At 38.9% G+C, this 27,155-nt stretch overlaps 1 protein-coding gene across 1 annotated transcript in view; it reads right to left on the bottom strand.

The window, feature by feature from the left end:
- Positions 1–9,382: 9,382 nt before the first annotated feature.
- The window catches only part of SPTSSB (serine palmitoyltransferase small subunit B), a 28,484-nt gene continuing 10,711 nt past the window's right edge, over positions 9,383–27,155 (bottom strand). Inside the window, exon 3 of the mRNA XM_065876942.1 lies at positions 9,383–10,960. Coding sequence (XP_065733014.1) covers positions 10,698–10,928 — 231 coding nt within the window. The 5' untranslated portion in view covers positions 10,929–10,960 and the 3' untranslated portion in view covers positions 9,383–10,697. The remainder of the gene's footprint in view (positions 10,961–27,155) is intronic.

Here is a 27,155-nt window from a genome sequence, read left to right on the forward strand (position 1 = left end):
ATTCTCTCTCTCCTCTTCCCGCCTCATCGCTTTCTCCAGTCCAGTGTCATCACTGAGTGGGAATCCATGTTGAGTGACATGAGGCTCTCCTCAGTCAGTGCTTCCCTAGTGATCAAGACCGTGCCATCCAGGGAATTAACCTGCCATGTGTGTGGGGGTGGCTGTGCAGGCAGAGGCTGGGAAGGTAGGGCATAGGGAGCTCTCACCTATATTTAGCAGTCTCCCTCTGTCCCACACTCAGACATCTGGGTTGAGTGCTACCTCTGTTAGAAATAAAAATACAATAATAAAAAGGAGCAATTTGAATTCTGAATTTCACATGGAAATGATTAGAAGTGTGAATATTGTCAATGGAATATGTCATCATTGCTACAGAAATAGGCTTTGTCATTACAGTAAAGGCAACTGTAATTTTATTTTGGAACTCCTTCTGCCTCCTCTTTCCTTATAATCTCCAAGAAAATAATTGAAATTAAAAATTGGTCCACTCTGCCCTGCTAACCCCACCATTAAATCTTCTCAATACTATTATGTTCATGATTCTCAACATCATAATTCAGGAATGAATCAAAGAGAACCCAGGGCTTCCCTGGTGGCGCAGTGGTTGAGAGTCCGCCTGCCGATGCACGGGAAACGGGTTCGTGCCCCGGTCCGGGAGGATCCCACATGCTGCGGAGCGGCTGGGCCCGTGAGCCATGGCCGCTGGGCCTGCGCGTCCGGAGCCTGTGCTCCGCAATGGGAGAGGCCGCAACAGTGAGAGGCCTGCGTATCGCAAAAAAAAAAAAAAAAAAGAGAACCCAAACACTGAAGTTTTCTCTCAAGGCCTTTACAAGCTCCAGAATTACTGTTGGGGTAATTTAATCCCTAGGAACAACCAGGCTACTGATATTTTGGTTAGTCAACTTTGACGATGCAATGTATCAATACCTAGAGGATAGCGGTCTGTTTCATGGTAGAAAATTGGAGTCCTTACTTCCAATCAGAAGTATATGGACTCTTGATGAGATACAGTGAAGCTTCAAAACCTGGAAAAAGTGGGTAAAAATATATAAGGTTTGTTTCCTTCAACATATCGAAAAGGTTCTATCCTTTTTTTTTTTTAAGTTTATTCCCAGGTATTTTATTCCTTTTGATGTGATTTTTTTTAACATCTTAATTGGAGTATAATTGCTTTACAATGGTGTGTTAGTTTCTGCTTTATAACAAAGTGAATCAGCAATACATATATCCCCATATCTCCTCCCTCTTGTGTCTCCCTCCCACCCTCCTTATCCCACCCCTCTGGCTGGTCACAAAGCACCGGGCTGATCTTCCTGTGCTATGAGGCTGCTTCCCACTAGCTATCTATTTTACATTTGGTAGTATATATAAGTCCATGCCACTCTCTCAGTTCGTCCCAGCTTACCCTTTCCCCTCCCCGTGTCCTCAAGTCCATTCTCTACATCTGTGTCTTTATTCTTGTACTGCCTTGACTTACTTCACTCTGTATGACAGACTCTACATCTCACTACAAATAACTCAATTTCATTCCTTTTTATGACTGAGTACTATTGCATTGTATATATGTGCCACATCTTCTTTATCCATTCATCTGTCGATGGACACTTAGGTTGCTTCCATGTCCTGGAAATTGTAAACAGAGCTGCAATGAACATTGTGGTACATGACTCCTTTTGAATTATGGTTTTCTCACGGTATATGCCCAGTAGTGGGATTGCTGGGTCATATGGTAGTTCTATTTGTAGTTTTTTAAGGAACATCCATACTGTTCTCCATAGTGGCTGTATCAATTTACGTTCCCACCAACAGTGCAAGAGGGTTCCCTTTTCTCCATACCCACTCCAGCATTTGTTGTTTGTAGATTTTTTGATGATGGCCATTCTGACTGGTGTGAGGTGATACCTCATTGTAGTTTTTTTTTTTTTTTTTTTTTTTTTTTTTTTTTTGCGGGACGCGGGCCTCTCACTGTTGTGACCTCTCCCGTTGCGGAGCACAGGCTCCGGACGCGCAGGCTCAGCGGCCATGGCTCACGGACCCAGCCGCTTCGCGGCATGTGGGATTCCCCCGGACCGGGGCACGAACCTGTGGCCCCTGCATCGGCAGGCGGACTCTCAACCACTGCGCCACCAGGGAAGCCCTTCATTGTAGTTTTGATCTGCATTTCTCTAATGATTAGTGATGTTGAACATCCTTTCATGTGTATGTCGGCAATCTGTATATCTTTGGAGAAATGTCTATTTAGGTCTTCTGCACATTTTTGGATTGAGTTATTTGTCTTTTTGATATTGAGCTGCAAGAGCTGCTTGTAAATTTTGGAGATTAATCCTTTGTCAGTTGCTTCATTTGCAAATAGTTTCTCCCATTCTGAGGGCTGTCTTTTTGTCTTGTGTATGGTTTCCTTTGCTGTGCAAAAGCTTTGAAGTTTCATTGGGTCCCATTTGTTTATTTTTGTTTTTATTTCCTTTTCTCTAGGAGGGGGGTCAAAAAGGATCTTGCTGTGATTTATGTCATAGAGTGTTCTGCCTATGTTTTCCTCTAAGAGTTTGATAGTGTCTGGCCTTACATTTAAGTCTTTAATCCATTTTGAGTTTATTTTTGTGTATGGTGTTAGGAAGTTTTCTAATTTCATTCTTTTACATGTAGCTGTCCAGTTTTACCAGCACCACTTATTGAAGAAGGTGTCTTTTCTCCACTGTATATTCTTGCCTTCTTTATCAAAGATAAGGTGACCATATGTGCGTGGGTTTATCTCTGGGCTTTCTATCCTGTTCCATTGATCTATCTTTCTGTTTTTGTGCCAGTACCATACTGTATTTATTACTATAGCTTTGTAGTATAGTCTGAAGACAGGTAACCTGATTTCTCCAGCTCCATTTTTCATTCTCAAGATTGCTTTGGCTATTTGGGGTCTTTGTGGTTCCATACAAATTGTGAAATTTTTTGTTCTAGTTCTGTGAAAAATGCCATTGGTAGTTTGTTAAGGATTGCATTGAATCTATAGATTGCTTTGGGTAGTATAATCATTTTCACAATGTTGATTCTTCCAAGCCAAGCACATGGTATATCTCTCCATCTGTTTGTATCATCTTTAATTTCTTTCATCAGTGTCTTACAGTTTTCTGCATACAGGTCTGTTGTCTCTTTCGGTAAGTTTATTCCTAGATATTTTACTCTTTTTGTTGCAATGCTAAATGGGAGTGTTTCCTTAATTTGTCTTTCAGATGTTTCATTATTAGTGTATAGGAATGCAAGAGATTTCTGTGCATTAATTTTGTATCCTGCTACTTTACCAAACTCATTGATTAGCCCTAGTAGTTTTCTGGTAGCATTTTTAGGATTCTCTCTATCATGTCATCTGCAAACAGTGACAGCTTTACTTCTTCTTTTCCGATTTGGATTCCTTTTATTTCTTTATCTTCTCTGATTGCTGTGGCTAAAACTTCCAAAACTAAGTTGAATAATAGTGGTGAGAATGGGCAGCCTTGTCTTGTACCTGATCTTAGTGGAAATGGTTTCAGTTTTTCACCATTGAGAACGAGGTTGGCTGTGGGTTTGTCATATATGGCATTTATTATGTTGCGATAAGTTCCCTCTATGCCTACTTTCCGGAGGGTTTTTACCATAAATTGGTGTTGAATTTTGTCAAAAGCTTTTTCTGCATCTATTGAGATGATATGTCATATATTTTTTCTCCTTCAATTTGTTAATATGGTTTATCACATTGATTCATTTGTGTATATTGAAGAATCCTTGCATTCCTGGGATAAACCCCACTTGATCATGGTGTATGATCCTTTAAATGTGCTGTTAGATTCTGTTTGCTAGTATTTTGTTGAGGATTTTTGCATTTATATTCATCAGTAATATTGGCCTGTAGTTTTCTTCCTTTATGACATCTTTGTCTGGTTTTGGTATCAGAGTGATGGTGGCCTTGTCGAATGAGTTTGGGAGTGTTTCTCCCTCTGCTATATTTTGGAAGAGTTTGAGAAGGATAGGTGTTAGCTCTTCTCTAAACGTTTGATGGAATTTGCCTGTGAAGCCGTCTGGTCCTGGGCATTTGTTTGTTGGAACATTTTTAATCACAGTTTCAATTTCAGTGCTTGTGAGTGGTCTGTTTATATTTTCTATTTCTTCCTGGTTCAGTGACGGAAGGTTGTGCTTTTCTAAGAATTTGTCCATTTCTTCCAGGTTGTCCATTTTATTGGCATATAGTTGCTTGTAGTAATCTCTCATGATTCTTTATATTTCTGCAGTGTCAGTTGTTACTTCTCCTTTTTCATTACTGATTCTGTTGATTTGAGTCTTCTCCCTTTTATTCTTGATGAGTCTGGCTAATGGTTTATCAATTTAGTTTATCTTCACAAAGAACCAGGTTTTAGTTTTATCGATCTTTGCTATCGTTTCCTTCATTTCTTTTTCATTTATTTCTGATCTGATCTTTATGATTTCTTTCCTTCTGCTAACTTTGGGGTTTTTTTTGTTCTTCTTTCTCTAATTGCTTTAGGTGTAAGGTTAGGTTGTTTATTTGAGATGTTTCTTGTTTCTTCAGGTAGAATTGTATTGCTATAAAATTCCCTCTTGAAACTGCTGTTGCTGCATCCCGTAGGTTTTGAGTCATCATGTTTACATTGTCATTTGTTTCTAGGTATTTTTTGATTTCCTCTTTGATTTTTTCAGTGATCTCTGTGTTATTAAGTAGTGTATTGTTTAGCCTCCATGTGTTTGTATTTTTTTATAGCTTTTTTCCTGTAATTGATATCTAGTTTCATAGTGTTGTGTTTGGAAAAGGTACTTGATACGATTTCAGCTTTCTTAAAGTTACCAAGGCTTGATTTGTGACCCAAGATATGATGTATCCTGGAAAATGTTCCATGAGCACTTGAGAAGAAAGTGTATTCTGTTGTTTTTGGATGGAATGTCCTATAAATATCAATTAAGTCCACGTTGTTTAATGTATCATTTAAAGCTTGTGTTTCCTTATTTATTTTCATTTTGGATGATCTGTCCATTGGTGTAAGTGAGGTGTTAAAGTCCCCCACTATTATTTTGTTACTGTCGATTTCCTCTCTTATAGCTGTTAGCAGTTGCCTTATGTATTGAGGTGCTCCTATGTTGGGTGCATAAATATTTACAGTTGTTATATCTTCTTCTTGGATTGATCCCTTGATCATTATGTCATGTCCTTCTTTGTCTCTTGTAATAGTCTTTATTTTAAAGTCTACGAGAATTGCTACTTCAGCTTTCTTTTGATTTCTATTTGCATGGAATATCTTTTTCCATTTCCTCACTTTCAGTCTGTATGTGTCTGAGGTGGGTCTGAAGTGGGTCTCTTATAGGCAGCATATATATGACTCTCAGTTTTGTATCCATTCAGCCAGTCTGTGTCTTTTGGTGGGAGCATTTAATCCATTTACATTTAAGGTAATTATCGATATGTATGTTCCTATTACCATTTTCTTACCTCTTTTGGATTTATTTTTGTAGGTCTTTTCCTTCTCTTGTGTTTCCTGCCTAGAGAAGTTCTTTAGCATTTGTTGTAAAGCTGGTTTGGTGGTGCTGAATTCCCTTAGCTTTTGCTTGTATGTAAAGGTTTTAATTTCTCCATCGAATCTGAATGAGATCCTTGCTGGGTAGAGTAATCTTAATTGTAGGTTTTTCCCTTTCATCACTTTAAATATGTCCTGACACTCCCTTCTGGCTTGCAGAGTTTCTGCTGAAAGATCAGCTGTTAACCTTATGGGGATTCCGTTATGTTATTTGTTGTTTTTCCCTTGGTGCTTTTAGTATTTTTTCTTTGTATTTAATTTTTGATAGTTTGATTAATATGTGTCTTGGCGTGTCTCTCCTTAGATTTATCCTGTATGGGACTCTCTTTATTTCCTGGAGTTGATTGACTATTTCCTTTCCCATATTAGGGAAGTTTTCAACTATAATCTCTTCAAATATTTTCTCAGTCCCTCTCTTTTTCTCTTCTTCTTCTGGGACCCCTATTATTCGAATGTTGATGCGTTTAATGTTGTCCCAGAGGTCTCTGAGACTGTCCTCAGTTCTTTTCATTCTTTTTTCTTTATTCTTCTCTGCAGTAGTTATTTCCACTATTTTATGTTCCAGGTCACTTATCCGTTCTTCTGCCTCAGTTATTCTGCTATTGATGCCTTCTAGAGAATTTTTAATGTCATTTGTTGTGTTGTTCATCATTGTTTGTTTGTTCTTTAGTTCTTCTAGGTCCTTGTTAAACGTTTCCTGTATTTTCTCCATTCTGTTTCCAAGATTTTGGATCATCTTTACTATCATTACTCTGAATTCTTTTTCAGGTAGGCTATCTATTTCCTCTTCATTTGTTTGGTCTGGTGGGGTTTTACCTTGCTCCTTCATCTGCTGTGTGTTTCTCTGTCTTCTCATTTTGCTTAACTTACTATGTTTAGGGTCCTCTTTTCTCAGGCTGCATGTCCATAGTTCCCTTTTTTTTTGGTGTCTGCCCCCAGTGGCTAAGGTTGGTTCAGTGGGTTGTGCAGGCTTCCTGGTGGAGGGGACTAGTGCCTATGTTCTGCTGGATGAGGCTGGTACTTGTCTTTCTGGTGGGCAGGACCGCATCCAGTGGTGTGTTTTGGGGTGTCTGTGACCTTATTATGATTTTAGGCAGCCTCTCTGCTAATGGGTGGGGTTGTGTTCCTGTCTTGCTAGTTGTTTGTCATGGGGTATCCAGCACTGTAGCTTGCTGGTCGTTGAGTGGAGCTGGGTCTTAGCTTTGAGATGGAGATCTCTGGGAGCGCTTTCACCGTTTGGTATTACATGGAGCTGGGAAGTCTCTTGTGGACCAATGTCCTGAACTCGGCTCTCCCACCTCAGAGGCACAGGCCTGACACCCAGCTGGAGCACACTCAGTCAGCGCCACGGCTGCTAGTGTTGGAGGGTCTCCTACAGAGGCGGGGGGTGGCTGTGGCTTACCGTGGGGACAAGAACACTGGCAGCAGAAGTTCTGGAAAGTGCTCCTTGGCATGAGCCCTCCCAGAGTCCGCCATTAGCCCTACCAAAACTCTGTCCTTTCTTATGGGCAGCTGATTGGCTCTGGAAATAACTTTCCCCAAATGAGGAGGGTGTTTCCTTTAGATGAGTTAGATGTTTTTAAAAAAAATACGTTGTGTATTTAATGAAATTCCTCCTTTGATCCAACCCATAAGCAAGATTTGTTGACTTTATAGCTCCAGAAACTATGTCACATCAGACCGTGTGTCTCTGTCTCTGATGCCACCATCTTAGTCTGGCTCTCATCTGCGCTAGGTCCTCCTGCTCAGACTCATGCCCCATCCCATCCACTCCCACAGCAGCCAGTGTCCTCATCTTACATTGTACAGGACCCCACCCTCCACATCACCCCCCTTCTTAGAGACCTGCAGTGAGAGAAGTTTGAATTCCCCTAATGCAATGCCCCTTCTGTGCCCCACTGTCCCCCACCCTCTGTTACTTTCTCTCCAGCACTCTGCTGTTTCTTTCATAAAACCTTATAACAATTTATAAATAGTTCATTTGCTTATTTTTTTTTTGTGTCATCTTGCCTACCAGATTGTATGATTCATAAATTCAGGGATGTTTCTCTTTCTGTCTTGTTCATCTTTGTTTCTTAGTGGCAAGCTTAATGACTAGCACATGGTGGGCTTTTTCCCCAGCATTTTTTAAATAAAAAATTTCAAACATACAGCACAGAGAATTTTATAATGAACACCTAAATACCTAACCCCTAGTTTCTACTGTACTTTCTTCATCACATATCTATCCCTCTCTCTATTCCTGTATCTACCCTCAACACATGGTTGACTTTTAATACATTTGTTGAATGAATGAGCAAATGAAGAATGTTACTCTTTTGGTCAATAGCCTGAAGCTATACATCCTGAGCTTCCTTGTTTCTGAGTGGAAAGAGGGTATGGGGAACTACGTCATGTTTCATCGGATGTGTATCTGCTCAGCTCTGTACCAGGCATTGGGCCAGAAACTGAGGATGCAGAAATAAGGACAAATTTCCTGCCTTCCAGAGGCACAGCCGCCACTAGCGAGAAGACCCAAATATGTTAGTGATAGAAGAAATAAGCAGAAAATGTTGACTAGCGATTTTTTTTTGCCTGTGTGACTTGTTAATAAAGACTGACCAGTCCTATCTTGATGTTCAAACTGCCTGATTTCTTGGCCTTTCGTGTTTTTTGTTGCACAAGTAGACAAAAGCGATTGTTTACTTGGCCAATGCCAGTGAAGGAATATTTTATGATTCCTAGTTTAGTGAGTGACAAATGCAAGCCCATTTGAACCGTGAAACTCTTAGCTTAAGTTTTTTTTAAAAGTTCTGTACATACCATTGAAATATATAAATAATAGAAGCAAAAGAAAAGCATATAAATGTTCCTAATCTAGGCTAACTATGGTCAAGGTAAAGAGCATCTCTGCTTAGTCTAGAAAATAGACAGAGCAGAGCAGGTAGAGCTTTCTTCCCTTCTGCATGCAGATAGTTTTTTCTAAACTCTGATTATATTTTTTGGACCCTGTGTTTATTTTGATCGCTTAGAGGAAATGCTTACCTTTGAAGCGACATCCTAGGGCAGTGCTTTGCAATATCCTTTATTAAGCTTTACTGTGTCTATTCACATTTATAATATTTTGATTCTTATTTTAGAAGGATTTTTAGAAGGTCAGTGTAGTATCTTTGTGATTGAATTCCAAGAGTACTTAGCAGGGGTCCATGTATATAAGGGTGTTGAATCATTGTGAACTGGGAATGCATTCAAGTACAAGCTTAACTGAGAATCCTCTGTTAAATATTTAAAAGTGAAGCGTTCTTTTAAAAGGGGCCTATGGGCCTGGACAGCATAGAAATGGGTGAACACAGCACCGCTAAGCCGCAGAAGCAGAGCTGGGACCTGAGCTTATTCCTCCAACCTTGGCTGTCTCCTCAGCCCCTCACCCCTTTTATTGATGGCGTTCTGCTTTCTAACACGTTTGGGATCCCCAGCCTATTAACTTTCACTTGCTCACATTGTCCTTCCATGGGCTTCCATGTGGCAAATATTTCAGGGCCCAGTGTGGTCCTGACCTGGATTTGCTTCCTGGCTTTGCCACTAGTAGTTAAAGGACCTCGAACAAGAAGTGTACTTTTTCCAAGTTCTAGGTCCCTTACCTGTAACTGGGAGACCTTAAAACCTACTTCAACATGTAAAACATGTCCACCATGGAGAAGACTCTTGATAAATATATCAATAGTTTTACCCTACCATCTTAAGATCAGTTACCACCTTGGATCACTAAGAAATGATGTTTGCAGAGAAATATGGATGTAAGCACCTACCTAGATATTTAGTGCAATAGGAGAAAGAAGCAAATCTGAAGGTGGATATTTTATTTATAAAATTAAACCTAATTTATTTTGCAAAAATCAACACATACATGTTCAGACCTGGTTTATCTTCAAAACACGTGTTTTTGTTTTTTTAACAAACATGCAAGCTAATTTGGCATGCCAAACATTTTTCTCTTTAGCTCTCCTTGGAAAATTTTTTTTTCATAACACAAACAAGGGTGCAAATATTGTCCAAAAACTATTTACATTTTTACCCTCCAGAATTACTAACATTAAGATTTATTGAGAGGAAAGAAAAACTGCAAGGTTTTGCCTTTGGCATTCACATTTGATTCAGCAGTATAATTAAAAACTTGTATTTGTTTTTAAGATAAACACTTTGAAGGAAATTTAATAAATCTTGGTTTTGCTCTGCAAAGGAGCCACTGTATCAAAACATTTAACTGGAGCTGTCAAGTTCCTGCTGGTAGAATATTACTTCCAGCCTATTTATTAGCTTTTCTTCCTGTAGCCCAATATATGATTCCCCCCACCCCACCCCTCCACTGAGTGAAAGCACAGAAAGGATGCAATTTCTTGTCTCTTTTCCCCCAGCATCATGCAAGGCAAGGCAGCATCACAAGTCACAGTATCTGAATTTACTTTGATTGTATATTTTTTCTTACACTTAAAATGATTTTGTATTATAATACTTACTGGGTCATCTAAAATCAACATTGTTGATTTTAAACTGTTATAAAGCCATACTTTTAGAGACATTTGAAACAATTCATGAACCATGTCTGAAAGGAGATAATTACCTTCAACCTATTCTTTTGTGCTTGAAGTAAAAGAATTTTAGGTATCAGCAGGTTACTAGAAAATAAGACTTTAGGGGGTCTATATAATTTATTCAGATCTTTTTGTATATTGTAAACAAGGATAAGATACTTTTGACGGTAGTGTATGAACAATTTTTTAAAAAATATATCCTTATCCTTCACTATAGAATAGGTATCAAGAGAGCATTTTAAATATGATTCTGATAGGTCTCTTATGAGCCTACTTCCCAGAAAAAGTTGATATGAAATTTCCCAATTAAAAACAAAATCTAAAGTCATAGATTTAAGCTGAGAGAATATGGTATGTGAGGTAAGGTCATTGTGTTATCTATGGTCTGATGCACAAATGTAGCACGTACAAAAGAACCTAAAGAGACATCTATCTCAAATTTCAGGCAGGATATAAGAGTGCATAGAGAGGAGAGAGCTTTTCAGGTGAGACAGTGAAAGAAGCTACAGTATTCACCTAAATTAATACATTGTAAGCAACGTACACATATGTAATGCCAGTTCACAGTATACAAACAAGATCAATTAGAAATTGTACTGTGATAGCCACACATTTTGGAGAAAAATTCCCAAGCCAGGCGAATGTGGATTGGGATAAAAACATAGGCGGTGTATACCACCATAGCAAAAATGGTTAGTAAGATGGTATTGAACATGGATCGCTCCCAGGGCTCCAAGACAGCACAGCAGCTAATGATTTGGTATTGATAGTAGAGCCAGGAGAAATAGTCCTTCACACGTTTGAAATCCATGGCTGGTTCCTTCAAGCTGCAGAAAGTCTGTCCTGTTAAAAAAGTTAACAGATTAGAAGAAAAAAAAAAATAAGGCACTAAACACAGAATCTTCTGATATTTTCATGATCTCAGCATGTCAAAAATTTTCAAAGAATGTTAATGATCATTGAGTGAATTACTAATAGGAATATTATATGGAAATAATAACAACATATTAATCATAGGAATTAATAATATTGCCATTACTACTAATAATTACTACTAGAATGAATAGCAATAATATTATTAACAGTGACATCTAAAAATAATTGCTAGTAATAACTCTAGTGATAATAATATCTACAGTTGAGTCTAACCACATTTTCTTTAGCCCTGTACATTTAGAGAGATAAACGTGAGTTTTCTATTTCCTACAGCATATATTCTGGTAGAAGATTAAAGAATAGTGTGCAGAGAAGAGTTAATATAGCAAACCTGAGGCTGCTATTTTTAGAAGGGTCCTTGGCTGGCATCTGGGAACTTGGCTTTTGGAATGTTCTTTCTGTTCCCTAATGGATAAGGATGATTCACTATGCCTAGACTGTGCAAACACTGTAATTTATGGTGAATACCTGCTTTATTCTGGGAGTCTGGAATTTTTGTAATTGCCAGGCAAAGAGTGTCCATGTGAGCAGCCCCAATAAAAACCTTGGTGCTGAGTCTCTAATGGGCTTCCCTGAGCAGAAACATTGACATGTATCACTGCACTTTTTGCTGGTAAAGAAAGAAGCACACTTGGTGTGTCCACTCATGGGAGGAAGAGAACATCTGAAGCCTATAAATGGATTTCTTCAGACTCCAACCGTGTCTGTCTTCCTGACTGATCCTGTTGTATATCTTTTTGCTATAATAAACCTTAGCTGTGAGTGCGAATATATGTTGAGTCCTATGAGTCTTTCTAGTGAGGCACTGGACATATAGATGGTCTTAGGACCTCTGAAACAAAGGTGAAGCCCAAAGTGTACCTTTGGGTGGTCATTTGGTTTTTGGGTAGAGAACTTATGAAAACCATATAAAAATGTTTTGTTGGCCCTCAGATAGGATCACAGTTAAAACTATGTGGAAAACCTCCTAGAAGGAAGGGCATCTATCATTTCTTTTTTTTTTTTTTGATATACCAATTTTTTTTTTTTTTTTTTTTTTGCGGTACGCGGGCCTCTCACTGTTGTGGCCTCTCCCGTTGCGGAGCACAGGCTCTGGACGCGCAGGCTCAGCAGCCATGGCTCACGGGCCCAGCCGCTTCGCGGCGTGTGGGAACCCCCCAGACCGGGGCACGAACCCATGTCCCCTGCATCGGCAGGCGGACTCAACCACTGCACCACCAGGGAAGCCCGATATACCAATTTTTATTTATTCATTCATTTCTTAAAGATTCTTGGGAAGGTTTTGCAGACAGAGACATGGTGGGTGTCCTTGGGGAGACAAGCTGACCTGTACCTATTGTGCTTACTCCTAGGAGTATCATGGTGCTACATCATCTAAGTCCACCTTGATAACTTTTATTATTCAAATCACAGTTAAATATTTTTGAAGATCATTCCTGTGTTCTGACCTGAATGTATCTCTCTTTTATTTGATTCTCTTTTGAGTAAAAGCAAGATGTTTTTGCTCCATAAGACCGTGGACTCAGGCTATGGGGAGACTCTCATGATCCTAATGCCTGGCACAAAGACTGTCATCAGTAAATACTTGCTGAACAAATGAGTAAATGAATGAATGACAAGTAACCAACTCAAAAAAATAATTATAGATGACTCACAGTCCTAACCTAAGTGGGATACGGTAGGCTATTGCTGACTTTCAGTAACTTGGCTTTGATAGTAAGGAACCCTTTCTGACAAGGAAAATTTCCACAAAAACTTAAAGTGGGAAAGTCTCTGTGTTTCCAGGTCATGATTATTTGTAATAATGGCCAGAGTAATCCAAATAAGTAGATAATACCTTTACTTAGTCTCCTAGAAGCCAGAGTGGAGACGAAGTAATTGGATTTGAATGGTTTGTCCTGGCAGGTGGACTTCAGTGAGAAGTTACCTCCAATGTTCTTTTTCACTCCTAACTCTGGTTGCAGAGAAAGAGCAAAGGTCAAAGGTTTAAGAGAAAATGAGTGACAGAAGAAGTGATAATTTCAATGAACAATACTATCCAAGCAACCAAGACTTCCCACTGATAGGCTGAAAGAGAGAAATTAGGAGGTATCCCTATTTGAGCTTTTAGGCTGTCCCATGAGAAAACTGTATATTTCAAACTAAATTTAATTTTTAAAAATCTTATTGATGGATACCTACACTTGCTCCTCTTCATTACCTAGACAGAGTTTGGGGTGGCGCCAGGTAACTGATCAGGAGTGTGAGAGTCCATTCACCAGGTATGAAGTTCCAGACTGTGCTGGGTGAAGGTGGGAGAATGATGGCTCAGACAGGCCCAGACCCACCTCTTAGAAAGCTTGGTCCAGTTGGGAAGACAGGTAGCAATCAAATAATGTATACAAATATATAATTATCTACTGTATTATGCCCTAAAGGGCAAGAGCAATGTATAAGGGGCTGTGGGAAACCTAATCCAGTCTGAGTATGTCTCTGGGGAAGAGATATTTGAGATAAAATCCAGGAGATGATTGTGAATCTAACAGATAAAATGAGTAGTCAGATGGGGAGAATGGACAAGACATAGGGATCAACTTGTGTTTGTGCAAAGGTTAGGGGTGGGAAGGAGCTTGATAGGCGGTCAAGGGAATGACCAGAGTGAGGCCAAGTACCCTAGGGCCTTAGCTGAGTGGGCAAAGTATTTTGTCTTGATCCTATGAGTAAGGGGCTCCAAAGGTTTTTAACAGGGGAATGCTGTGGTGGGTTTGAGAGGATGAGCCTTTAAGATCATATGGACATGTTGCCTTCCCTGCATTCTAAAGCCAAACTGAAATGATTTTGAATACCAATCATTTCAGTAAATCTATGCCTCTGCTGTCTCATGGGCGTTACTCATTCAGAATCAACCATATACTGAAAATCTGTTTAAATATTCTTAATATTCTTTTTACTTTTATAAATGAGATAAATTACTCATTTAGAAACATCATTGACTTCTCTCTATATTTTAGCTTTTAAAAATTTACTAATTAACTGCCTGCCTATTGCTTTCTCTTCAAAAATTAAATTTCTTGCTTGAGCAGCCCCAGTGGATACCTTGACTGCATCCTTGTGAGGGACCCTGAGCCAGAGACCCTAAGCTAAGTTGTGCCCAGATTTCTGAGCCATAGAAACCGTGAGGTGGTCAGCGTTCACTGTGTTAAGCTGTACAAGTCAGTCAGTCAGTCAAGGAGATGACAGTTCTAAAGCAGACCAACATGCATTACACCAGAGCTGGATACCTGGTAAGAACTTGGTCACATGTTGCTAACAATTTAAAGAATTAAGATTAAAAATTTTTTTTCTTGCCCATTTCTACAGTACGCTGGATCATTTCCCAGCCCTCTCAGTAGTCAGCTCTGACATGTAAAAAGTACTTTATTGTCACATCTCACTTCAGTCTCAAGTAAAAGAGTCAATAAAAAGCATTGATATCCCCCTTTTCTTTGATTCTTTTTCCCCTTATTAATGAAAAGCAATTTTAAAGATTACCTATTCATTGTTTCTCATGAAAAGGTGAGAAGAGAGCTGGTTATTATTGGTAAATCATCTGCTACAACCTATTGTTAGAATATGCACTATACTGAGGTTCTGGATTTGCTTCAGTTATATGTTTTACTTCCTTCTGAGTCCATTTTGAAGTCTCCTGTGGCAGGAGTCCCCAACCCCTGGGCCGTGGGCCACTACTGGTCTGTGGCCTTTTAGGAACCAGGCCGCACAGCAGGAGGTGAGCAGCAGGCAAGCGAGTGAAGCTTCATCTGCCGCTCCCCATTGCTCCCCACCGCTCCCCAATGTCACATTACTGCCTGAACCATCCCCCACCCCACCCCCACCCCCGGGAAAAATTGTCTTCCATGAAACCGGTCCCTGGTGCCACAAAGGTTGGGGACTACTATCCTATGGGACAACATGGAAGATTTAAGACAACCACTTTAGACAATTTAAGATGAGTAATGTGGGAAGGAGAATTCACTCATTCATTAAATAAGGGTATTTTGAGTACTACTATGTGGTTTTCTCTTAGTAGTAACAGCCTCAGAAGGAATCTGTTCCAAAATGGCATTGCAGACAAGAGATGCTCTTCTAGGCAGCAGCAAACTGGACCATGTAACAAACATGCAGTGACGAGGGGCCAGGAATTAGCACTAAGTAGGGGGAAAGGGCATGGAAAAATGCTAAGGAGGAAGCTAGGAAAAGAGGCTGAATTTGAGAAATAAGATGACAAAAATGGCATGAAATTAATTATTCACAGGTAACCTAGAGCTAGATGACAGCAAACAAATTAATGTCTTAATCTTTCACAATCAAATGTGAAATTAACTTGCCCTTAAAGACCTGATGGCATATCCCAGTAAAGCTAAACAAGAGACTTAAAATGCTTACTTTATTCAAGCACACCACACTTCTCCTTATTTTTAATTATATGTTTTTTAAAAGGTGATTTCCCGTATACGGAAAAGAGGGAGGAAGTAGTTTGTTTCTTCTCCTACTCCTCCTCCTCCTTCTTTTAATTTTTTCTCTAAACTTGGTGATTTTTAAAACCCTCTTAAATCTTTAATGAGGTTGTGCATTCAAAGTTGACACTGCCTAAGCACATTGTGGTATGTCTTCAGTGGTACAGTGGCCTGGATGGGCTTGACTTTTTTTTTGGGGGGCTTGACTCTTAACAGCTGAAGCTGTGTGGTGATGCCTTCAGGTGACTGGGGAGGGTTGTGAGCCCCTGTGGGACACAAAGCGGGTGAAGCTCTCTGTAAAAAGTGGGGGTGAGGCAAGGGCCAGCACTGTTACCTGGAAGGATGGATACTGAGGCCTGAGGAAAGGCTTTTTCTGGGTCATTGTTTGTTTGCTTGTTTGTTTTTTAATGTTCCTTTTTTTCTATTGATGTATAGTTAACTTACAATGTTGTGTTAGTTTCAGGTGTACCGCACGATGATTCAAGTTATATGTGTGTGTGTGTGTGTGTGTGTATTCTTTTTTAGATTCTTTTCTCTTATAGGTTATTACAAAATATTGAAAATATTGAATACTGTACTATACAGTAGGTCCTTGTTGGGTATCCGTTTTACATATATAGTAGTGTGTATATGTTAATCCCAACCTCCTAATTTATCCCTCCCCATCCCCTTTCGTAACCATAAGTGTGGTATATATATATATATATATATATATATATATATATATATATACCACAACCAAACTATATATACAATGGAATGTTACTCAGCCATAAAAAAGAATGAAATAATGCCATTTGCAGCAACATGGATGGACCTAGAGATCATCATACTAAGTGAAGTAAGTCAGACAGACAAACATCATATGTCACTTATGTGGAATCTAACAAAAGGATACAAATGAACTTATTTGCAAAACAGAAATAGACCCACAGACATGGGCCATTGTTTTAAAAACAGGATAACATCTCCTTCTTCAGGAGGATCCATGTAGCACCACATTCTAAGATGCTTAATGGACTTGATTTATCAGGGTTTCTCTTGTAATAATAACAGAAACAATTTCTGTTTTCATAGGATTATCTGTAGCTTAGAAAGTGCTTTTTATTGCATTTTCATAATGGGTTTGGGACTAAGGACAGGCATTGGTTCAAGTTCTGACTTCTCCACTTGCTGAGTATGTGACCTTGGCCCAGTTACTTAACTGTTCTGGGCCTCAAGTTCCTCATCTGTAAATGGAAATAATAATCCTTTATGTTTAAGGTTGCTGTGAGGATTAGCAAAAATGCAAGCAAAGCATCAATTAAAGGGATTTGTATATGGAGGAAATACATAGATAGGAAGATGGAATCTAACTGGTGAAAGGCTTTCCCTCTCCACCACTTCCTTTTATTTATTAAAAATAATTATTACCATGCTGGTAATCGCACCAGGAACTGGAGATACCATGGTGACTGAGACAGTCAGGGCCATTGCCCCCAAGGATTATCATTCAGCTGGATATATTCCACAAATATATATTTTAGACAATATTTACCACATGTATTGGGTAGCTAAAGTGGAATCCTAGAATATTAGCAGCTGGATGGACTGTAGAATCCCCTAGACCCAATCACTCATTTTAAAGAAAAGTACCAAGACTATGAGGCTAACATTAAATTGATATTAAATTGGTTGACATCAAATTGGTTTGTCAAACTGAATTAAAGTGACTGGACTATTCCAGGTGGTGAATACCCTGTGTTTCGTGAATTGACATTGGATGAAAGAAGCAAAAATTCCAATGGAGGTTTTCTGTGGTCTTCAAAGTTGATCAAGGACATTGAAATCAAGTGTGTAGGTATCTGGAAGACTTCAGCCTCACCCTCTCTGTTTCCCCAGGCTCTACTCTTCTCTTACTCAAGACTCTTTCCTGAAATCCCACTGTTCAGCTTCTCCTCTAGTAAAATGAAGGTCTGGCAAAGTCTTCATTTATTGCAAGTATTACTGGGAACTGGCAAAGGCTAAGGTTCTTGTTAGTAGTGTACAACTTAGCATGGATAAAAGACCCGAATAAGAGTTTTGCCAGGTTGGGGGAGAAACGGGGGAAGGAAGAGATTATTAGAGAAGGATTATGAGAGTCTTGGGAACCAGAAAGAGAGAGAGTGATTTCTAAAGGGAACCCAGTGAATGGATGGGGGACACTGATAGTAGAAAACAGTGAGGACTTGGAATTCCCCTAAGAAGGTATCTCATAATTGATTGGAGAGTAAGTGGCTATTTTTTATTTCTGAATGTCACTGAATGTATTTTTCTCTCACTAGATTTGTGTACAGTGGGGAAAAGTAAAGTTTAATCTCCTCTCTCACAATGAGAAGGTGAATTCCGGGGACTTGTGATCCACATTACTCAGGGGCAAGCCTTTCTTCTGGCCTGAACAGAGAAGAAGGGTAGAATAAATAGAGCAATAAAAAAACCCACATGCTCTCATGAACCCATGTATATGAGTCATGAAATGAGAACGCTGTAAAAGGGAACGTGCGGGGCGGTGGCGAAAGTAGAGACTGGGCTTGCTCAGGAGGCTTTTTGGTTTTGGTTCTCTCCATGGGAACAGGAGTGGTACAAGGTTAGGCAACCACAATGAAAGATGAGTAGCAGAGAATTTGTCAGGGTGGCGTTTTCCTTGGGAATACTGCAAACGACTTCATCCTGCAGCCCTCCTCTGCCTAAAGAAAGTACTCCAAATTATTGGATTTTCTAAGGAAGGGATTTCCCTTTCTAAACATTAGCTAAAAATGAACCTTCCCTCCGGAGGAGGGGAAAAAGACTTAACACATTTTGGTTTAAATTTCCTTCTAAAATGTCAGAATCGGGGCTGAAGAGAAAAGTCAGAAGGATTTGCAACTGAATTTGGGTTAACTCCTTCTCAACTTATTTTGGAATTCTACGTCAATCACCCAGCTTTTTTTGTGCTTCATATTTGGAACTTGAAAACCTGAGAAGGGGAAAAAGTATCCTGCCTGCTGCTGCAGAGAGAGATGCTGTATCTAAAAAGAGACTGTGTCTGTACTCGGAAGTAGCTTTCTTTGGAAAGAACTCAATAGATTTACTCAAGTTCAAGGCTTCCTTTAATTAAGTAATTCATTTAAAGAAGGAGCAGAGTGATGTCCTTCCAAACAGTACAGTGTGAAAAAGGGTGATAAAAACGAGTAAATTTACAATGGAGGAGACTGATAAGCGCTACCTCAGCCAGCTGATCAGGGCCACTGTCAACAGTGATAACTCATGTTGGTAGTATGTATCCATGATATGATGGCATGAAAATGGCACTTTACTTCTTTGGTCTTCCTCCCCCAAACCCACAACCTCAGTCTAATAATGAGAAAAAACATCAGACAAATTTTAACAGAAGAGCATCTTAAAAAATACCTGACCTTAAATTCTCCTAGTACCTAAAACTCTCAAGATCATCAGAAACAAGCAAAGTATGAAAAATTGTCACAGCCCAAAGGAGCCTAAGGAAACATGACCATTAAATGTAATGTGTAATGGATGGAATCCTGAAACAGAAAAAGGATTTTAGGTAAAAACTAAGTAAATTTGAGTAATGTATTGGCTTTAATAATAGCATACCAACGTTGGCTCATTAACTGTAACATGTGTCATACTAATGTAAGATGTTAATAGCAGAAACTGGGTGCAGGGTATATGGTAATTTGCTGTATTATCACCTCAATTTTTTCATAAGTCTAAAAATGTTCTAAACAATAAAGTCTATTAAAATTTTTTGAAGGCAAAAAAATAATTAGGAAAGTCTTGAAAGGTCCAGAGTTACCCTTATTCCAAACTCCAATGAACTTTGCTTATGCTGTTCTGCCTTTCTGCAAAACTCTTCCTCATAACTTTGAACATAATTAAATAATAGACTTCCATAAAGGACTGGCTTTCAAATATTTTCAAACACAATAGAGATGAAAAGTACATTTTACTTTTGATCCAGGGTACATACACATACACATACATATACCCATATAACTGAAATAAACATCTCTCAAAATAATACTCTGCATGTTGATATCTTATTTCTTATTCCATTCAGTTTCATTCTGCTGTGTTCTATGTTATTGTCTTCATTCATTACAAAATACCAATCGTGAGCTACCATATCGATTTCTTAACCCACCAATTGCAACCTGCAGTTGGAAAAACCCTCCTTTAAGGCTTAGCTCAACTGCTAGCTTCTCCAAGATGTCTCTGCATTGTCCAGTTTGGCAGACACTAGTTACATGTGGCAATTTAAATTTTTTGTGCTCATTAGCCACATGTGGCTGTGGCTACCATATTGGACAGCACAGATATAGAATATTTCCATCACTGCAGAAAATTTTATTGGGCAGTGCTGTGGACTCTCTCCATCTCTCACCTGGACTAATGAAATAGCCTACCAATTTATCTCCTTTTCACCTTACAATCTTCCATGCTGCTGTTGCAATTAATTTTCTAAAATTATAGATTTATTTTTCTGCTTGAAATACTTCAGTGGCTCTCCATTTCCTATGAAATGAAACATTCATGTAAGGCCTTTCACAGTTTGATCCCTCCACCTCTCCTGCATCATCTCTGAACTCTCCTGCTAAATGCCATTCACTCTTAAGCTTCCATGTTTTAGTTCATCCTCTTTTCTTTTCTAGAAATATTTTGGTGCCCCTCTTCTTTTAGATAAAATCCTATTTATTCTCAAGACGTAGCTTCTATGTTCTCTTTTCTATGAAACATTCTCAGGTCAGGAAGACCACCCTTCCAAGGAATGTATATTGCTTTCTTTTATGGGTTACCATTGTAGCTTTTATACTGTATTATAATTAGCCATGTACAGTGTTTCCCCATTAGACTATGAGGTCTTTGAATACTGGGAATATGCCATGGTCATCTCTATATCCCCAGTGCCTGGAATGTGGGATACTTATACACTGGCTGGTTGGCTGACTGAATTGTAAGGCTGTAGAAGGTAGGGACCACACTTGTACTTATTTAATATTCCCATAGCACAATGTGGGGTACATAAAAGGTACTTATGAATTCTCATTTTCTGCTTTCAGGCAATAAGTTTTAGACAGATTGTTTTCTAAGTACTGTCAAATTCAGTACAATCTGTTTTTTTGTAGGATGAAAGGGAGCTGGTACTGATAGGACAAATACTTTTAAAGTTTCCAATACTGTTGAAAGTTCATGGACTCTGTGGGGGAATTAAAAAGCACTTCTATAGTGGTTTTAAATCCCATTAAAATGGCTTTTTACAAGGGCTTACTCTAGGTGAGTAAAAATTTAAGATTGGTAGAAAAGTGGTTCTAATGGAAAAAAATCCCAGGATGAGAACATCTGGAGACCTGAATTCTATTACAGCTTTTTTTCCTCTTCATCTTTTCTTCTCTTCATCTTTTTTCTCTTTATTTCTCTTCATTCATTCATTCATTTTACTTTGTGTCCTTGGGCAAGTTCCAAAGTCTTTCTGGGTCACAGCTTCTCTGTGTAAAATGAAGATAATTGATAATTGCTTCTAAGTCTGTCTCAGTGATATGGTAAGGAAAGTGGGGATAGTTTGTGAGCTCTTTGGAAATATTTGTAAGAGTCATAATGATAGTAATAGTAGTGTTTGTTGTTGTTCCTTGTGGATTGGTACAACTTTAAACTACTTGCAAGATTTTATTATAGAGTCAAAGAGTCTTCATAGAATATTCTATAACAGTTACCTCAACAATGGAGTGCTTTGGATATTTTACAGGGAAAAAAAAACCCCTCAGCCCTTATTTGTTTGCTGAATGAACTTCCTGGTACATTGAGTAATAATAACAAAACAACACATGCATATAACCATTAACACAAGCCACTATTTGAAAGATATTGCAATCTTTACACAAATCTTTAAATGTGTATTGGGCAGGGCCACCACATTCCATTATGTGGGCTGTGCACTGCACAAACTTGTGTCATGGTTCTTGGAGACCTGATCACAAACTGCTTCTTTATGTAAACACAATTTGATTCACAAAGATACAAATTTGTATGATTAAAGGAAAAACCTCACATCGTGTCTATGTACAAATCAGACACACAATAGTTTATTGGCTTCCCAGTTTCCAAATGTCTTGCTCTAAGTTTTCTGTGGGTGACTGTAATGTTTTCTGTGTCTCACAGAAGGTTCTATTCTTGCTTAACATTTTCCAGGGAATTTCCTTGTCATCTTAGACTACTCTCCAGTCACCCTTTGGCAAGCAATTCTTCATGCTGATACTGAAGTGAATATTGGAAGTCAGACCAGAAGTGATGGACTTGAAGTCCAAGTCTTTAGAGGGAGCTAAAAGAACCAGCTTAAAGGTTTGTGATAAATCAAAGCCAGAGAAGCAAATCAAACAACCATAGGGCAATTAAGGAACTTTCTTTATACATTCATGAATTGCTTGCACAATTTATAGACTCCTCAGAGAGGAAAAAACAAATAATTGTAAGTCAAAGCATGCTTCTGCTTTTAGGCAGCTAAGTTACTCAATGTTTTATAATCTTAGAAGTGAGTTACTGAAATAGTGTACTAAGAGGAAAAAGTCTCACCAACAATTTAGCCAAGTTGTTGGTATGGTGTTGGTTTGAGTAACACACAAGAGTAGAGTGTTTTTGTGGAGATCTGAACCAACCTGTTGGCCTCCAATTTCCATTAACACCAACAAAAGCAGAACAACAGAAAACATGTACTTCTAGTCCAACTAGCAGCTGAGGCCGCTGGGCATCACAGTGTGCGTTGAGTAACTGTAATTTCAAAGCAGTCCTGGTTGTTTGGCATTTTATGACAGACTCTAGAGGGATTTATGAATGAAGGACTTCTGGCTGGGAAAGGAAACTTGGAATTTGACTTTAACAGAAAATTTCATAATAGTTTAGGAAATACCAAATTCACGTTAGATCAATTTCAATGTTGTGTGGCTATCAAAAAGGAGATACATATAGTGAAATTAAAAATGAGAAGCACATAGGTTAATGCTGAGTAGATGTTATGAATAGGAAGAGAAACTTGTAATAGGAGAGGACATATCTTGCCTTTTTCCTGGTGTCCTGTCATTGACTCATATAAAAACAGGGCAAGGGGAATTCCCTGGTGGTCCAGTGGTTAGGACTCCGTGCTTTCACTGCCAAGGGCACGGGTTTAATCCTTGGTCGGGGAACTAAGATCCTACAAGCCAGGCAGCCCCAAAAAAAAGAAACAGGAAAAGTATCCTTCTTTATTCCTGCCAATTTGGGAGTGGAGAGTAAGGCTTCCAGGTCAAGATTTTAACTGTATTGTCATTTCCTAGGATGAACCTCTTTATTACTATTTTATTTTTTTTAAAAAAAGAAAGAAAAACCCCATTATCCTAAGGAAAGAGGAAAGAATATAGCTTCTGAGTGGCTTTTTCCTTCTGTAGATATTGTTCCCAAGGGCTGCCAATTTGTTTTTGGAGGTAAAAAGTGAACAGAGTTGCAACACTAACAGTGGACTTAAAGATGTTAATAACTGTTTAAATAGGGGGATGTATGTATACATATAGCTGATTCACTTTTTTATACAGCAGAAACTAACACAACATTGTAAAGCAATTATACTCCAATAAAGATTAAAAAAAAATAGAAATGGAGAGAATAAAAGCAGACCAAAAGAAAAAGTCATTAAATGTATACACATGTTAAAGCGCCTTATTCAAGATAGCCAAAAGCAACCCAAATGTCCATTGGCAGATGAATGTATAAACAAAATATAGTATATACATGCAATGGAATATTATTTATCTTTTAAAAGTAAGGAAATTCTGACACATGCTACAACATGGATGAACCTTGAGAATGTTATCCCAAGTGAAATAAGCCAGTCCTAAAAAGACAAATGCTGTATGATTTCACTTATCTGAGGTATCTGGAGTAGTCATCTCATAGAAACAAAGTAGAATAGTGGTTACCAGGGGCTGGAGAAAGGGAGAAATTGGGAGTTGTTCATTGGATGTGAAATTTCAGTTTTGCAAGATGAAAACATTCTGGAGACTGGTTGCACAACAATGTGAATATGTTTAACACTACTGAGCTGTACACTTAAAAATGGCAAAGATGGTAAAATTTTATGTTATGTGTATTTTACCACAATTTAAGAATTTTAAATGTCAGTGAATAACTAAAAATTAAGAAGGACTGAAATTTAAAAATACAATTTAAAAATAGTCTGAACAATATTTTTTAAAAGTCATTAAAAGTCATTGAGAGTCTCAGGACTTCCCTGGTGGCTCAGTGGTTAAGAATCCGCCTGCCAATGCAGGAGACACGGGTTCGAGCCCTGGCGCAGGAAGATCCCACATGCCGTGGAGCAACTAAGCCCATGTGCCACAACTATTGAGCCCACGTGCCGCAACTACTGAAGCCCACGCATCTAGAGCCCATGCTCTCCACAAGAGAAGTCACTGCAATGAGAAGTCTGCTCACTGCAACGAAGAGTAGCCCCCGCTCGCCGCACCTAGAGAAAGCCCGCATGCACAGAAACAAAGACCCAACAAAGCCAAAAATAAATAAATAAATAAATTAAAAACAAAAAAAGTCATTGAGAGTCTCAATTTGTAGTGGGGCATTACTAGTCTAGCAAAATTTCTTGGATGTACCATCCAAAACTAAGTAAATGAATAACCCCAAAGGTCTTCAAATAATAATTGTGAGGTTCCAGTTGGGGTTCCCTTCTTCTTGGCTTTCATAAGAGGAAAATTGGAAACTGATGAACTACAAAGAACTTTCTGAGAGGAGTGTTGACCTGTTTAGGTTGATTCTTGGCATCAGTGAAATTCTCATAATTTAATTCCCTATAGTACTTGTGGGAATTAAAATTCTGTGATATGCTTGCCTCTTTTTGACAAGGATGTGAAATAAAGAGCTCATAAGATCCCCAAACCCAGAGTATTTAAAAGGGAGTAAGAGTGGAAAAGTGGCCAAATCGTTCAACTGAAACTACTTTTCTACTGTCATTACAAACCCCTTTCCTGGCAACAATGTGCCACGTACGTCATAACAGTTCTGCCTTTCTCTTTTCTTCCCCAGCTCTTTGCCATCAAAACTACACTTTGGTAAAGGAAATACCTGCTTACTGTTTGTTCCTAAGGACTCAATTTTCTTAGAAGCTAGAAGCCTGAGCACAAAAAAATCAAGATTTTGTCTCACCTCTGCCTATTGTCATTATATTTCATATGTCTTCAGAAATAGAAGACTTTTTTTCCCAAGGAAGAGTTTGAGGGCAAGGAAGGTGAGTTACTGCAATACTGATTTGTCAGTTACTGCAATACTGATTTGTCTCATACCTGCTGAGCACTTGTTCCCAGTGTTCTGCCAAAAGAAATCCGGTTGCATAGGCAGCTGGTCAACCAGGATTCTTCCAATAGTATTTTCTAATACTAATTTTCTAGGTAGTGTTTTTTGCAGTTTTTTTGGATAGCATTGAATAGATTTGCTCATAAAACTTTTTATTGTTTTTGTTTATTTTTCTGTTCTTCTTCCTCCTCCTCTTCCCCCTCTTCCTTCTCCTTCTTCTGGCCTGTTCTTTATTTCTTATTACATTGTCTGGAAGGCTTCTGGTGATGAGTTCAGTGTTTTGGGTGACCAGCAACACTGAACTTTCATGGGTGTGATTTTTTTGTGACAATAGTAAGACAGCCTGTTGCTTTTTTACTGTCCTCAACTGACCTGCTTCTGTATCTCAGTTATTACTGCTTTTAGGAAAGTGAGTGGAGAGCTAGCCTGACTCCAAGGGTCATGGAGATAGACACAGCACTGTTGAGGTGTTCTGTCTGCCAACCCCCAGATCAAGGGACATTTCCCTACTGGATTGGTTAGCATTCTAGGTCAGCTAGTTTCCGAGATGGGGCAGAGGGAGGTGAGAAGGGAAAGGCAGGAGTGATAGAGCTATGTCAAGACATGTCATTGCTTTTAGACAGTTGTTCATTAGATTTTGCAATCTTGTACTTAGAAATGAGTTACTTAAGTGAGATAACAAAAGAAAAAAGTCTCAATGACAATTTAGCCTAGTGGATTTCTCATTCTCCTGGACAGAACGGCATTGACATATTATGCTAGCTTCATTCTCTTTCACCTGCTCCCAGGTACATGGGTACCCGCATGCTTCTAGTGAAAAGTGGAAAAGGGCTGAGCTCCAAGATTATTCTTTTAAATGAATAACAATTGTTCACTTCCTAAGAACTTTGTTGATTCTCAAGTAAATGTGGAGATGGCTAATGGCAACTGGGCATATTAAGAAAAATATTTTCAACCAATAGATTTGGAGCCAATTCAACTATACACTCAAACTGGGTGAGATGAAATGTTCTTTTCCCTCTTTGAATAAATGTGGGTTTGTTTGTCAAGAATACCAGAGGGGGCTTCCCTGGTGGCGCAGTGGTTGAGAGTCCGCCTGCCGATGCAGGGGACATGGGTTCATGCCCCGGTCCGGGAAGATTCCCACATGCCGTGAAGCGCCTGGGCCCGTGAGCCATGGCCACTGAGCCTGCGCTCCGCAATGGGAGACGCCACAACAGTGAGAGGCCCGCGTACCACAAAAAAAAAAAAAAAAAAAAAAGGAATACCAGAGGAAATCTGCCAAGACAGAAAAATATTTGGGTTAAGATTCTGTAGTAGGTTGAATGGTGGCCCTCCAAAAGATATGTCTACATCCTGGAACCTGTGAATGTAACTTTATTTGGAAAAAGTGTCTTTGTGGAAGTAATTAAGTTACAGATCTCTGCAAAAGCTCATCCCGGATTACCCAGGTCAGTCCTAAATCCAATGACAAGTGTTCTCAGAAGAGAAGGTTAGTGAAGACAGAGGCAGAGATTGGAGTTATGTAGCCATAAGCCAAGAAGCCATCAGAAGCTGAAAGAAGGAAAGGAGAATTTTCTCCTAGAGTCTTTAGAGGGATTGCAGCCCTGCTGATATCTTGATTTCAGAATTCTAGCCTCCAAAACTATCAGAGAATAATTTTCTCTTGTTTTAAGCCACCAATATTGTGGTACATTGTTACAACAGCCCTAGGAAATGAATTCAGATCTCTTCCTTAAAACCACTAGAATTGTATAATTTGGAATTCTCTTCAGGGGACAGAAACAGCATTTATTAAGTACCACTGTGGCAGGCAGTGGCTAAATGCTTAACTTAAATGATTCCAACTTTAAAGATGAAGAAACTGAGGCCCAGAGTCTCACGGTGACCACATGGGGAGCTGGGTGAGAATCCTCCCGAGAGGCAGTGTGGTGAGTAGTTACAAGCTCTGGCTCTGGATCCTGTCTGTATTTGACCCTGGCTAAGTTGCTCAATCTCTCTGACTCAATTTCCTCTACTGGAAAAAAAGGAATGATAATAGAACTTCATTCATACAATTTCTGGGAAGATTAAAAGGTGTAAAGTATAAAGTATAAAGAATAAAACATAGGAAGAAGGCCTAAGTGAATGTTAACTGTTATGATCATTATACGCTATACTAATGTACTATTACTAAGCCTATGAATACCAGACAAAGAATAGAAGAGAATGAGATCATTTTTAAGGCAGAATGTGACAACTTTATCAGTTGTTAAGATCGAAGCCACTTTAAGAGAGATTATTCT

This window comes from Phocoena phocoena, chromosome 4 (assembly GCF_963924675.1).
Source record: "Phocoena phocoena chromosome 4, mPhoPho1.1, whole genome shotgun sequence".
NCBI lineage: Eukaryota > Metazoa > Chordata > Mammalia > Artiodactyla > Phocoenidae > Phocoena > Phocoena phocoena.